General features: G+C 40.5%; 1 protein-coding gene across 1 annotated transcript in view; it reads right to left on the reverse strand.

The window, feature by feature from the left end:
* Window positions 1-15,897, reverse strand: part of PTPN14 (protein tyrosine phosphatase non-receptor type 14) — a gene marked incomplete at both ends in the record, with an annotated part of 71,101 nt that overhangs the window by 7,758 nt on the left and 47,446 nt on the right. The window contains 6 exons of the mRNA XM_080342017.1: window positions 634-762; window positions 4,443-4,661; window positions 5,698-5,841; window positions 8,282-9,771; window positions 11,124-11,202; window positions 14,481-14,538. Coding sequence (XP_080198143.1) covers window positions 634-762; window positions 4,443-4,661; window positions 5,698-5,841; window positions 8,282-9,771; window positions 11,124-11,202; window positions 14,481-14,538 — 2,119 coding nt within the window. The remainder of the gene's footprint in view (window positions 1-633; window positions 763-4,442; window positions 4,662-5,697; window positions 5,842-8,281; window positions 9,772-11,123; window positions 11,203-14,480; window positions 14,539-15,897) is intronic.

Below are 15,897 nucleotides of genomic sequence, written 5' to 3' on the forward strand. Positions count from 1 at the left end.
GAGATTCTCTTCTTCAGCTTCTAAGTATCTGTGGTTGATCAGCCTTGGGACCTGGACAGTGACTTGATGTGCTATGGCACTCACTGTGTTTGCTAAAAGCAACCAGGCATAAATCAGAATGCAGTGTTACTTATCAATGTGTGCTGGTTTTTATAACATAGCACATAGTTCTTGGATTACAATAGAAATAACTGTTTTGCTTGGCATAAGAATAAAAAAATTTTATTTTTTTTTTCCTACATGGACACTTCTACGGAAACAACAGCTTCTGGTCTCTTTTCAGCTGATAAGGGTGACATTATGCAGAACTGGCCTTGGATGGGCTGGAAGTCTGTGTCATTTTAACCAGGAGTAGTCCAGTGCTCTCACATTCCAGTGGAAACATCTTTGTTTGGCTTGGCCAAATTGAAGTGAAGCAGGGGGAAGGGGCAGGTTCTGCTTGTTTCGCTTCAGTACTTGCCAAACTGAGTATCAGAAAACTACAAAGTATAGTATTATAGCAGTACAAGCATATGTTCAAACAGAGTAAGAGGAAAGAGGGTTGTTGATAGAAAAAACAGGTTACTGGAGTGGGAGGTGATGATAACAGATTTGCTCGCATCAGAAAGAAATGTATTCTGTGCTTTTACATACCTCTTCAGCTGTGACCATGGCTATAACATTCACCCCTTGTTCCCACACCATCTGCCAGAAGTCGTGGCACGTGTGTGGCAGAGGCCCTTGGGTAGCAATGTAGTGCCACTCCTCTCCTCCTACAGTGACCTGGGAGTAAGAAAAACAGCATACAGTCAGTGCCCAAAATCTCAGCAGCGTCTGTGACAGAACTGCCCTTTAAACAAAACAGACCATCATGAAACCTTTACTTCTTTGTTCTTCCAATTTTGTCCGAAGTTTTGAACAAGAGTAAATCTGACAAAACACAATCTTTGGTGCTTCCAAGTCCCTTCTTGATGCTCCTAAACATAAAGCTTTGAACAAAATGTCATTTATTTTTCTTGCCAGTGCCTCTGGATTGTAGAGATGAAAAAGGTCTGGTTTCTGATATGGCTCAAGTACCAGTAAGCAGCTGACTAACCTCCTTGGGCTTGGTGACAGACCCACGATGAAAGAAAAACTGAGCACCAGAGAAGCGTCTATATACATTAAAAAGGCACCACATTGCTTCAAATTAACACACAGTGCTGTAGAAAGCCCAAATGGAAATGAGATTTTGCACGAGGAAAGCTAAAGGCCTCTGCTCTTAGGGACCTCCCTCAATTATTTTCCACTCAGGCAAAATCCAGTTTCTTAAACTGACTCTCACTACACCGATCACTGCTGAAGATGTGGCCAAGCTGTCCCCAGAGGATGCAGTTCTGTCCCCACACTGTACCTAACACAGAGCTCAGATGGGCTGGTTGCCAGCCAGGGATGAGTTCAAGACAGGTGTCATTTCCAGTTACTCTGCCTCACTCATCTGGGGTTTTTCAGTTCAGAAGCTGCAAACTACTATAAAGTTAATCCAGTGCATTAAATGGCTTTCAAATGCCATGTGAAATTTAAAATTACCTAAAGCTGTAGTTCTGTAAGTCTATTTCCCAATAGATATTTGGATTACTAACCACATCTTATAGAAATATTTGAGTATTTGCATGACAACACGTAATGAAATTATTTTTTTAAGCACTAACACACAGATTTATACTCTATAAATTATGTAATGGCCTGAATAGGCCCAGCAGTACCTTGGAGTTAACCAGTATAAAACACTCTACCTGAGGCAGATCTTCATACTTAAGCAATTTTTTTTTTAAAAAAAGAAATCACTTGAGCATACAAAGTTATTATTTTATGACAGATTATTTGCTAAACATCAGGAAAGGTTTATACAAAGAATTATTTTCAAACTTTTAGGTAAAAAGCCAAACCACTTCTAGAGCTACTTAGATATTTAAAAATGTGCTTACCAGCAAAAAAACAGACCCAGACAAACTAATTATTTTGGAAAGTTAAAATATTTTCCCTTCTCAGGCTAAGACCTCTTAATTCCACACATTAGCCCAGAGCCACTTCTCACAGTTATAAATCCCAGAGAAGATGATTTACAACAGAAATGCTGACACATCCATAAATATCAAGGTGCTGGCGGACAATGCTACAAGGAGCAATCAATAACTCTGACAGGTCTAAGTATATACTACATTTGAAGTACAGGCCTTAGAATAAATTTTCAAAAATAGAATCTATTTATTTGTTATTCAAACAGCTGTTCATTAAGCTGAGTTACCTGGGGTTTTGCACCTGTAACTAGCACAGCATTTGTATGATAACAAATTTTTCATTGCACTGAAGATGGTTTTCAGCCTCATACACCAGCTTATTTTCTTATTTCATACATGCAGCATTCTCCTCTGGGAATGATGGTTAAAATCTGCAAGACCAATGCAGGTATACTCCTCAAGTTCTTCTACTAGCTGGGAATGAATATAAACTGCACAGCACTACCTGGCATTGCACACTCTGTCTGGTCTTGCGCTTCCATGCTCATCTGTGGCTGTGAGTGCTGGTTTAGTGTTACTGAGCTTTTGAAGTTGGTACTGACCTCATCCAAACAGTCAGATGAAACAGTCTTAAGAATTTTTTTGCTTAATCCATACATTTAATTACAATTTGTCTCTCTGGTAGAGATGACAATCTTAGTATCTTAACAGCAAAGGCCAATAGTAAATAAGCAGAGGAAAAAAAAACCCATAGGGCTCGCAGACTGATCTGGAATCCTCCAGGCACGGATCTTCTCAGGATGATAGAGGAGTTTTCTTTGTCTATTGACTTCTGGTCCAAATATCCAGCCTCCTGGCACATGGTATGAAAGGACCATAAATAGTCTGAAGGGAATGGGATGCCTGGAATGTTTACCGCATTCTAATGCCCTGACTGCAGGATATTAAAAATTGAATATTGGGCCGCGAACACATACATACACACTGTGCTACCGAGGTAAATTTTGCAGATGCAATTTTACCTTCTAAGCAAAAGCACATCTGCTTGGCTTATGTACATGCCATTATGAGTGTGAGAGGAAAATACTAGAAGGGCTGTCATGCGCTAAAACGTTCCTGGGTGCTCTATGAATGTGAGATGCCTGTGTGTCCAACACTGACACAGAAGGCAAAATGTGGACTCAAAACTGGCCAGGGAAAATTGTTTTCTGGCTGGTATTGCTTTGTGGGCATAATTTATGTCAGGAATCTCTTTTTTTTGGCCTCCTAACAAAGTAGATGAAAAATTTTTGGCTCAGAAATCCATCATCATAGCAACATCTGATTATGCAAAAACTCAGTATCTGCTACCTACCAGGCTATGTAGAAAAGTGATAACCTGCTAGGGTCCTGGTTCAGAAATTGTTTTGAATCAACAGGATTTAAGACTCTAAATCACAACCAAGGAGGCCAGCAAGTCTCTTTAAACTTTAAAAAGGCTTTTACTCCAGGAAAATATTAATTTAGCAGCATGTGTTATTTGTTATTTTTTAACTACTTCGTCTTAATTTGGAGTCTAAAAATGAGAAAAAGCAGACAGCCTCTCCGACAATGAGAGAATCTATCATCTGAGGGAGAAGAGTGCTGGTACTCAGGGTAGAGGATAAGATTTAAAAAAAAATCCAAACATATATATATATATATATATATATATATATCTATATATATATCTCAATGAATTGCATACATGGAGCTACATCCTTGATTTTTAAAAATCGTGTCCTATATGCCAGTAAATGGCAAAAATATTTCAGTCAAACTTTGTGCAGTATTTCCTTCAGGCTGCACCGTTCGGTTGCAGGGATCATGCTGCATGGGTTGTTGTGTTCCCCAAGTGGCCCACGAGGCTACTGGGACTGATTATCAAAACACGTAATGACCAAGCAGACAAAGTTTGCCTGCAGCTGTCTGTCCCTCTTGACTGCTTCCACTGGTGGAAACCCTGAATGTGTTCCTCTCTAGGAGTAACATCTCCCTGCCCTCTCCTTAGCTGCTTTTTCTTTCAGGTACAGGGTCATGACAACCATGATCCTATGATATTACATATTGTATCTTATGATACTGCATATTCCATTGGAGTTATTGGGGCTGATCTACTCCATTTTCATGAGGTTTAAGAAACATTGCATCTCCTTCTACATTAACCAACAGAGACACTCCACAACCAGCTGGCAGAGGTGGACATAAAAAGCAAGGATGCCTCTCTAAAGTGACTTTCCAATCTCTAGCAAATCAATCAAGTCATGCATGTTAGTTGATAGGGGAGTTTAGAGATGTCCATGCTGACACAAAGGTACAATGACGCATTCTGACTAAGCTACCTTTTCAGAACTCCCAGAACTACAGAGAATGCTGTTATGCATCCACGAATGCAAAGCTTTAACATACCTTTGTTTGCAAAGTAAAGTTCAAGAAAGCTTTTACCTTTATGTGTGAAGCATTGATGTAGCCTGTATTATTTTCTTTGGTCGGCACCAGCTCCACTCGGTTCTCCTCGTAAGGGACGACCTCCCTGATGCGGTTGCGCTCGGTGTTTTCAGGCAAGGCAGCAGTGGTGAAGATCCCATCTGCCTTTTTCTTTGGAATCTGCTCGTATTCTGTAAACACCATCCCCTCTTCCAACTTCCTCTTCAAGATTTTGCACTAAGATTTAACAAAAAGGAACACCAATCCATTAATTCCTCCTGGAAAAATATTTACCCCTAGACACACTGATCAGTTGTTTGAATTGCAGTATATAGCCATAGCATTCTCTCACTCACTTCTCTTTTCAGTTGCATTTATCTGAGGAAACACAGCACACTCTTTTATTTCTACTGAATGAAACCACAAGCAATTTTTACATTTTTACATTCCACCTCCACATTTTTTTAAGACTGACACCAAAAAAAGCAAAAACATGCTAAATACTACCCTGGTTGAGTATGAATTTGTATGTGATTTCACCACAACAGATACTTGTAAAAATATCTTAAATTTATCTCTTCAGGAAGAAGAACATACTGCAAGAAGAGTGATGTGGTCCGCATTTTCAAAAGACTTGCACGCATGCAATTTCTGTGGTTGAATGAAACCCCACATACGTAGAGGCGGAGGTTGAGTTCTGTTGCCTGCATACCAGACAACACAAGGCTGCAAATTTCTATCCAGAAAGCCAGAGAGATTTGTTACAAATATGTCTCTGAAATCTTCATGGCAACAACTGTTTTTAATTTCTGAAGTTCCATATACATGCACACATCCACCCACATGTGCAAACATCAGGAGCCAAAAAACTTTTTTTATGTTATTTAATCCCATTAGAGACTTTTAACTGAACTCCTTGGTTGTATCAGGACATGAAGGACGGTATCTGCAGATGATCACTGTGGAAAGACTGCCTGATCAAGTGGAAAATGTGCAAACTGTTAGACTGACAGCTTGATCTTGTATGACAATGTACAGTCACATGAAACAGTCAGCAGCCTCAATTTTCACCAACTTCAGTAAACGTTCAAGACATTTAACACTTTGTCAGCATCCGAAGACACACCAGAGTTACCAAAAGGCCTTTTCCATTAATGGCTCTGAAAACTTTTAATACATTTTTTCACATTTTAAATCAAGCTTTAATACTTTAGAAACTTCATGCTGCTGGGAACAAAGGCAACGAGCAACATTTCATGAGCCTCCATCTTACCCTCTCATCCATTGGCACCTTGGCGACTTCATCCTGGCTGTCCTCCGGCACTGGAACCCTAGCAACCGAGAGTCCGTTCAGTGCTGCCAACATCAAGGGCCTCTTCTGGGCATCCAGGCCTGCCATCTTCTGCTTTTCTAGATTCTTTTGGCAAGAAAAGGCACGTTTTCATCTCTGTGTGATTATTTATAATGCCAGTAAAATGCTGGAATGTTTTTTTAATCTCCAAAATCTGCAACTCTTTGGCCAAGGAATGCAGATGATCACCATTAGCATCGTAAATTCAAATACAACCTCTATTCTTCCTGTTATTCCTCAAAGGCCTGCTCCTACATGAGCACAGAATTTTAATTTCAAAGAAGCAATCCCAGCACATAATACAGTTTACAAGCCATCGAAAGACATACAAATACAATCTCGAGCATTTTTCTGCAAACATTATTCTGAATGTAGGACACACAAAGCATCACCCTGTTACGCTAAAGCAGCGCTACTGTAGCCAAGATACCTGGGGCATCTTTTTAAAAGCAATAATTTCAATCTAGTACAACAAACAGAAAAACACAGGACAGTTGTTTCTCTTCCATGATGGCAATGCTTAAAATGAGAAGTCTTCTGATGCGCTCAGCTATTATGGTGATTCAAATAGCACCTATGATATATTTCACACTAAAAACTGAGCTCACAAATCCCAGAAATCAAACATAAGAGCAGCCAGGGAGTGGTATCGTTTCCCATATTCATGCATCATATCACGCTGCGACACAGAGAACCCTAGTATGAATTTTAAATTCATTCATCCTGCTGCTCTCCTTATGCCACTGGGAGCTGAAACATCAAGCAACATGACAGACCACCTCTAGAAGGAGCAGAATTATGGATATTTTATTCCATTTCCTTAACAGTTCTTTCTGCTGGATTTGGAAGGAGAGATGAGCACAAGAGATGGCTGGTTCTCAGCTGTGGTCACCACAGAGGGCAAGCTCAGCTCCTGGAAACACACCACCGAACCTCAACACCCTCAGACATATGTCAATGGCTTAATTTTTCAAAAGCCTGTGAGCTTCTTCCTCACCCCTGGGTTCCTCCAGAGCACCAAGTCAAAAACGAACAAAAATGCAAAACAAAAATCCCACACCACTTTGCTTTCTTTCCTTAGTTCCAGAAAGCAGGAAAATGCAAGTAGTTTTAGTTTGTTTGGAGATTTTAGTATTATTCCTACTTGCAAGGTAAAATAGAAAAGCCTGTGTTCAAAAGATCAAGGTCATCAAATTACCATTAATATAACATGATTCCTATGACAAAAGGAAGGTCTGCATGTCTTAAGACTGCAGATCTAGGCTGAAACCATCTTCAAAGCTTAATGCTAAGACAACCCCTCTACTTTCAAACCAACAACACCAGCAGCACCTTTTGACCAGGCTGGTCTGAATAATTATTCAGAGGAAGAATACTCAAACAACACCCCTAAGCTTTCTTCTTGACTTCATTTCCACCCTAAAATCCTTTGGGCTTCTGCTCCTCAATGTTTTCTTTCCTCAGAAGATCAAAAGAGCACACCTATGCTTGTTGTTACACCAGCGTCTACAGTATTCATTCATGAAAAATTATGTTTTATACTCAAGTATCTGTTTTACATTTAAATTTTAAGATTCTGCAAGGAGTAAGTTCAATGTCCAGGACACAACTTAGTGGCCCAAGTTTGATTCCTAACCATTATATCAGTGTAAGGATCACCAAGGAACAAGAAGCACTATACATAGGTTTAGAATTTTTTTTTCAATATGCAATAGTATTTAAATTTAACTAGTTACTGCTCTAGTACATTATAAAGTCTCTTCCACTCTGGACCATCTAGATGCTTCATTAATTTATTTCAAGAATTGTTTTATTTTCAGACCTCAATTCTGAAAAAAAGAACCACTCAGTTTGCTTTCTGTATCTGCAGTGGCACTTTTCAGGGCATTACCTCAAGCACATACGTAAGTCACCCAATGGTGAGCACACCTCATATTTCTGCCATTGCTTGCAGTGACATGGAAGCCTTTGAATACTTCTTATTCTAAATTCACTGCAAGTTTACAAGTACCCTATTTCTCATACTCGAGTACATTAAAAAAACCCAAAACAATCCAGATCCTCAATCACCTAGCCTCTACATCTGCTGCTTCTGTAATTAGATATCCAGTCACTTATTTATTGGAAAAAAGGGCAATCCATACTCTACAGCCACTAGTGCTTTACTCAGATAACTATGTTGTATAAAGTGACAGGAAAGGCAATCAAAGAGATTGTTTGAAAAACTGAGAGTTTCCATTATGTTATATATATTGTGATACTTAACTCGACATCCCTGCAAAGAAGGAATAAAACGCTAGTACTGAAACACCATCCTCCGGCCACCTCAGCAAACACACTGCAGACCTGTCCTGTCCCCAGATCTGCGGGGGCTTAATATCACATTTCCTAACTGGAAGCCAATCGACATCTTCCCACCCATGCGTTACCCACTGTTCCAACAGTTTTATGATATGGAAACTGATCTGATTTCCAAGCAGCCACTGCAACAGAGGAAGGCACTTACCCTCATCATGATTTCTCTTTCTATAATGCTGTCCTCAATAGAAAACATTTCAGACACAGGCCTTTCCTTGACAGGTTCTTTCTTGACCCTCTCCTTCACACTCGTGAGGTCAGGCTCTGAGATAGAGGGCCCGAGCGAAGACCCGTTTATTGCCATTTGATCAGTTCGAGAGACACTAATGGCTTTGGAAGGGCCGGGCCTCATGGCCTTGGCCCTGGCTACAGCCACAGAAACGCTAACGTGGTCCTGCCTCAGGGCTCCATTGCTGACACTCTTACGAGGCCCAGGGTACTCCGGAGGAGGTTTATTTGGTATTCTAGCCAAGGCAGCTTGCAGCTGAGCACTGTACTCCATGTTCTCAGGGCGGGCTGTTATCCGTGCCACAGATTCTGAGGTTTCTTCTTCCTCTTCACTTTCACTGCTGTGAATCAGCATTGTCGCATCAGAGAATGTCTTTTTGTGATGATAATGAGGAACCTGCTGAACTTCATGCCCCATCTGAACCGACTCTTCTGGCTGCACCTGTTCCCGCAAAGTGTTCCTGCGCGGCAGAGGGGCGTTTAGAGTTTTTAATGCCATGGCTTCTATACCCCGTACCATATTGCTGATGACCTCCAAACTATGGCGCTTGTTGACAGCTGCGTGATGCTTCACTGCCATGAGGGGCTCGCTGACCTCCTGCAGCGACTGCCGGACGACCGGCGAGCTGTCCTCTTGGAAGGTCTTCACCGAGAGCTGGACTTTGCGGGTGACCAGGTCGGGACTGCTCCCGCTGACATACTTGTGCCGGTGGCTTGCCAGGTCGGGCGTGCTGGTGGCAGGACGTGGGCGTGGGTAGGGAGGCGGGGGTCTGAAGAGATAGTTTTTCAACATGTGAGTGGTGTTGTAGCTCTGGCTGCTCTGCAGCTGCACGTTGGCCAGCTCCGGCGTGCTGACCGTGTGGGATATGGCGCTGGCTGCCGTCTTGTTTTGCGCACCGTTATTAGGGTTCATTTGGTCAGACGGGGCAACAGGCTTGTTATAGTTGCCACCCTGGGGCCCATATGTAATTGTGTAAGGATGTCGCTCTCGGATCTCGGGCTGACTGTAAACCAGGTCTTCTGGCTGGTTATAAGCATGTGTGTTTCCAATATTGAGATTCCTCAAAGACTGACTTTGGCTGTCCATCTGGATCACCCCTCTCTTCATTTGCCTCATGACAGTTTCATAATCTGGAGTCGGCCGGTAGGACGGCACTATGATTGCACTATGTCTGTGGCTGGGGATGTAGTCTGCTCTCATGATGTCGCTTCCAGGGATGCTCAGATTTGAGGACATTGGAGATGCCTGGATGAAGTTCTGTGAGCGATTGAGGGAGTTCATGCTGTGGGCACTGCATACGCTCCCATTGGGTCCATTACCATTCAAGTAGCTGAAGTCCATTGGACACCTGTCTAAACTGGTCTGAGACCTACAGTAAAAAGTTTCTTCATTTCCATGGAAAATGCTATCTGTGTAAAGCAGAGACAAAAGATGTTGACAATTTTAACATACAAGGACTCATTCAATGTTAACAAAACTTAAATTGCAGTCTGCACCAGCGATTACAGAGACAGTTTAGTGTACAACAACTGCAGGGAACATTTGGTCTTGCGAACATCCTTGGGTCACTGATACAGAACTAAAACAAAGCTACTCCCATTAACACTCCCAACAGTTAGCAAAATCTGGTAGTTCAGATCTTTGTGGGAGATATGAAAAGCAAAAGAGAATAAGTGTTTTTGCCTGGGGTGGCAAGGAACAATAAAGGCATCTCCTCCCTCAGCATCCTGGAAGGTCTCACTGCTGCTGCCACCTTTAAAAAGTAGTGCTGCTAGCCTGTGGTAATCCTAAAAATTCTCTTGCGTCTTCTGTTGATACACTGTTGAAATTGGCTTCAACAATACAGAGAAGCCTGTGGTAAAACTAAGAGGACTTTACAATTCTAAAATTGAGAATGTCCTCCTTCAGAGCCCCAGTTCCACAGTCCAACAGTAGTAGCCACTAAGTCAAATTTTATACTGTATGCAAGGAACTACACTGCATGTCTCCTTTCAAAACTTGTCAAATTCTACCTTAAACGTAGTCAGACCACCACAACTCTAAACCACTCAGGTATGACTAAGAGCTCTTCTGCTGGTGAGAGCACTTCAACTGTATCTCCTGTGAACTGCAAAGAACGTAGCCTAACAGACCTGGCTACGTGTATTCCAAAAGGTAGTACGGTTAAGGGCGTGAGACTCGAGGTGTTTAGTGGCTGGGCTCCGTTCCCAGCCCTGATCAAAGTAACCTGGTACAACCTCTTAGAGAATTTATTTGTGAAACGTGGGGGTAAAAATAGTTAACGTTCCTTAAGTCTGTAAGGCTAACAAAGCAGGCAGAAGTTGGTGAAAAATCAACAGAAAATATAATCCAAATATACACTTCAGTGTTCAGTACACTATGATTTCTCCTACAGTAAAGGATATTTGCTGCCTTCTTTTCCCTCGATCCATTTCTCTCCCTGGCCTCAGCTGGCACTGCCTTTGAATACAGCCATCACACTTCCTTTAGAAATGGTTTTTTCAGTTCACTGAACTGGAATACCAAGTTTAAGGTCCATATAATCAGGCACAGACATTTTAGAGAAATGTGGAATCTGAAATTGGACTTTAAACAGAAGACTTACTGCAACAGTAACTATAAAACTGCTAGCTCTCCTCCAGCAGCAACTCCCATTTGACTATGATGGCATTAAAAATCTAGACATAAGGAGTAGGAGCTTCCTCACATACACACACAAAAAAATGAAGTCCATTAAAGGAAACATATATGCTTTAAGTACCTTGTGAATTATGTGTTTCAGTGTAGTGTTCTCCACACTGGACATGCATCGGAGGCAGTATAAATGGATGTTGTCTTGGCTGAAATAAAAGCACAGGGAGGAAAAAAAAAAAAAAAGGCATTAGGAGCTTCATTTGCTACAATTTTTGCAGCTGAAACAGGAAAAACAGTTCTACGCCCTTTCCACTGAATTTTGCTCTTTCTTACCCAGCCAAAGACACATGGCTTGGCATTTCTTTATAGAACAGAGAATAACGTTTCATAAATTGTTTGCTAAATTTTGTTCCGGAGACCAGAGCTGACCAGTTAAGACCCCTTTAAGCTCAACCACTTCAGAAAACAACATCCAGACTCCCTGCTCACTTAGAACTTCAAGAGTTTATTAAAAGCCCTTGTCCTTGAAGAATTAGAACAAAACAAACACCTAATCAGGACAAAAGCAGGAGATGGAACAAATTCAAGGACCTAGAACGCTGTTATACAAGCAATAGGAGCACATTTGAACTTCAAAATAACTCTACGAATTACATGGATATCGGATTCCCTAAATAATGAATTGGAGCCTTCCTCCAGCAATCTGCACTACAACAAGCTTTTTAACACATCAAGTATCACAGAGGGCAATTCAGCATTAAATCAGCAGGATCATTTACAGCAAAATAAATCAGAGCTGATGATGTGTTCACCAGCTTTGTCCATTGGTAAACCAATGCGCTTTGCAATCACATTTTTCCACCTGCACTGTAATGTCTTGTCTGGTGTCACTGAGCAAAGTTCATGAAAACATACTTTGATATACAAAGTAAGCAGAAAGAGAAGGAAGACACTCTTGTCTCATGAATATGTCTTAACAGCAGAATAAGGGCTTTTCATCTAGGGTGATTCAAGTAGTTTGAACTATTAAGGAATACTGTGGACGCCCAAGGCAAAAAAGAAACACCAAATATTTTACCTTTGCATGCGCATGCACAAAATGAGCACCACGCAAGTTAGCTACTGAAGAGGAGGTTGGGCAGGGGTTAAATTTACATTTTCTGTGTAAATGCAGAGAAGGAATGAGAATCAAAGAAACGGAGCGCACCTATGAATTCTTGCATACAAAATTACTGTGTTAAGCCAGAGCTGGAAGATGACAAGAAACATTTCTGCTACAACAATTACTTTCAAGGGTATAAACCCTGCCCTCACTGAGCAATCTGGGCAAAGGAGCTGCTGCCGACAACCTGAGCAGCAGAGCTTTGCCTGGAACAAAACAAGATGTAATAGATGTTATGGGAGGTATCTGCAAGAAATTAGGGATTATTCTGTTGTTCTTTTGTGTTCCCCCCCCTCTTCTTTTGGTTTTGTTTTGGGTTTTTGTTTGGTTGGTGGTGTTGTTTTGAAGGCCCATCTGCCTCGTCCGACAAAACAGGAGAAGCTTGAAGTGTGCAGAACATCAATATCCAGCTTAAGGATCACGTGGATTTTATTTTTTTTAATCAGCTAATTAAATATATAATCATATTAAGATCTCCTACACTGAGGAGGTTTTGGTGGGAAACCAGCATCATTAAGTGGCTTGACAGGAAAAGGAAACAGCATTGAATGGCTTTAAAGTAATAGTTAACAAAATACAAGTTCACCATGATGCCAAAACCATATAAAGGGTCTTAATCTGAAAGTAGTGAACATGATCCTCAGTGAAGTGGCAGAGCCTCAGCCCAAAGATCCCACTTCACTTCCCATTTATGCCCAATGATTTATTACCATACAAGACAAATTAATAGGTAGGTGTATAAAGGTATGTGCAAGGCAGACAACAGTCAGGAGGGCTTTTTTTTTTCCCTCCCCAAAAAGAACTGTTCCAACAAGTTAAGAAAACAACTACGGAAAAAGCAGTTGAAAGTTCAACATGAGCAGTTAGCAGCTCAGTTCACTTTTTAATTGATGAGTTACACATTCCTCCTCTTGATCTTCCTGAGACTTAAAAAAAACAACCAAAACATACCAAACTTGTTGCATACTTTTGTTCAAAACATAAAGAGGCAGCAGGATTAGTTTTTCCCCTAAAAAAGCAGATTTAAGTTTTTCATATCTAATGCCAAAGCATAAGAAGGCAAAGCACATTTCATTTGTTCACCTTCAGTTTTTTATAGTCTTCTCCAGGGACCAAACTAGCAGATACCAAAAATACTGTAAATATACCTCAGAGAATGCAATACATAGCCTATGTATTGCATTGAGACACCTTAGGAACATGCTACGAATGAAAGGACAAAGAAATGCAGAGCCGGCTACAACAGCTTTCCTGCCAATGGCTGGGAAACACACAACGCAACTTTTAGATCTAATGGACCACGGAGAGGCACACAGGCAAACAGCCTATCCTGAAATCTGTAAAAATAAAGCTCTCCTAGTATCAGTACTTGCTTAAGCTTAATTTTGGAACATTTTTGCAAGCTGTAACCACACTGTGGGGATATGTCAAGAAAACACTCCATATTACTTTCCTGCCTCACAGCAACAGGCCAATGGAATCATCAGTCTGGGAAGGTCTATAGAGCAGGTTTAAGGTATAACACAAATGAGAACTGGCAGCCTGCATACAGACAATATTGCCCTCTGTCTAAGGGACCAGCAATGCTGTTTCTACTCTTATTTAAGGGGTTCTGAATTATGGAAGAAACACTGACATACTAGGTGTTAAAACTGGATCCACAAAAGCATCCTTAGAGCTGATTGGGAAAAAAGATTCCCACAGATGTTTTTAGTAAAGATTTCAGGAAAAAAGTTATCCAGTTTTGTCAGATTTACAGTATTTAAGATTAGTTAAACAGAAACAAATACAGTTTAAGGAAAACTCTGAATCACAATCCCATACTGATTTTAATAGTTTTAGTTAAAATCACTGTAACTCGATAGTGAAACTAGGCTCTTAACTCAAGAAGTTGATACATTGCAAGTAGACTTTACATGAAAACATGAGGAATGGAAGAAACGTGAAAAGAGAAGCTGAAAAATTAGGTAACGACTAGATTTTGATGTATACAGCAAAAGACATCTCAGATTCTTTCTAGAGAATTATTTTCTTTACCTATTGAGCATAATCGCAATCCAGTAGAAAAGATGCTTAGTTTCTGCAGGGCAAATAAAAATATAATGCCTTGAAGACTGTAATATTTAATGCTCAGTGGTGATATTAGCCAGTTAAATTAATCAACTTGGGCAGCCACACCCTTGAAATTCATTCCAATCATATTGCCTACAACAAATGAGTAAATGTGCTTATTTGAAATTTAGAAAGTATTCCATCTTACACAATGCTCCATCCCATTACAAAGGTTATAGACATTCTCAAAGACCCCACCATGGCACATACCAAGGATGACCTGCTCCAAGTGGGTCGTCGTCGGATAGGAGGAGGAGAACTTGATTGTCTGTGGAAGAAAAAGTAAAGAGAAGTACTAGAAACTAGAATATTTCAATTCTGCTTCAAGAATAGATGGGAAAATCAAGAGATGAGGAATCTGTAAGTATTGCCCATTAATGAGATTTCAAAAAAATATGAATAAATGAAAATAATTCAGGTCCTTCTCTTAATACGGAAAGTATTCCAGTTCCAAAATATACATGCCTTCTGTTCATTATCCTATTTGGCTTACTTGGAACCACAAGAAAGAAAAACTTCTATTTAAAAATGAATTAAACAAATGAGTCTCTTAAGCAAAAGAAACTGAACATGGCACACAGGCACGATCTCGGGTGACTTAAGGTGAACATTAAAACAATGGCAATTTTATGAAATTCATAGCAATCACTCCAAAGCAATGGGTACAGATCAGGAGGGGTAAAAAAAGAAAACAACAAGGTGCAACTTGTTAGATGACACCAGCAGAACCACATACAATGTTAGAGTCGCCAGGTGCAGCAGATGGAACAAGCAGCGTAGGAGGGGGAAAAAAATGAGGACGGGAAAGAAACTAGTTGAAGGAGGCAGAAATACAGTGCTTACGTGAAGAGAGGAAAGGTGGAATTTGTCCTCTTACAGTTTCTGATCTGGTGAAGGATGTTATGTGCGATTAGAGGAAATGCACACAGGAAAACAAACAACTAGTACTTTAACAGAGGGCAGGAAAATCATTTGCCTAGAAAACACAGACTAGCATACAGTGTCATCAATATCTGTGGCTCTAACACAGAAGCTGAAACCACATGAGGATGTGGCAAGGAGAGCTGTTCTAAAGGCAAAAATACATTTAAATTCCAGTTCTTTCACTCAGTGACCTCAGGACATTCCTGTGTTTATTAGTCCAAATATTTGTAAGTTGTATATGAAGCTGCTACATACACCCAGTTTATGGTACCCACATACTTATGGCTCAGTGTTTAGAAATAAACACAATCAAAAGCTATTGGTTTTGCAGTCTGGATCATGAACGGTAACAGAACAGTCTTCTCTGTTCCCCCCAATGCACAACTTCAAAAGGGGAATATTCCAAGATCCCAGACTATTTTGTTTTCTTTCTTGACTGTCACAGGGGAGACAATCCCGAGCTTCCTTTGAACTCAATTTCTCTGAAACCATTAAAATTAAATTTAGTATTAAATTACTGAAATGCATTATATGCTGCTAAGAAATGTCTTTTCTGGTCTTCTACTCACCTCCCAAGACCTGTAAATGCCATCTGAAATCTAATCAACATTTCCTTTCTAGAAGTGAAAAGATCACTCTGTGCAGTTCACCTCATTGGTCCCTCCAATACTCTAACTCATCGTGTGCTAATATATTGGGTGCA

This window comes from Nesoenas mayeri (assembly GCF_963082525.1).
Source record: "Nesoenas mayeri genome assembly, chromosome: 3".
Lineage (NCBI taxonomy): Eukaryota > Metazoa > Chordata > Aves > Columbiformes > Columbidae > Nesoenas > Nesoenas mayeri.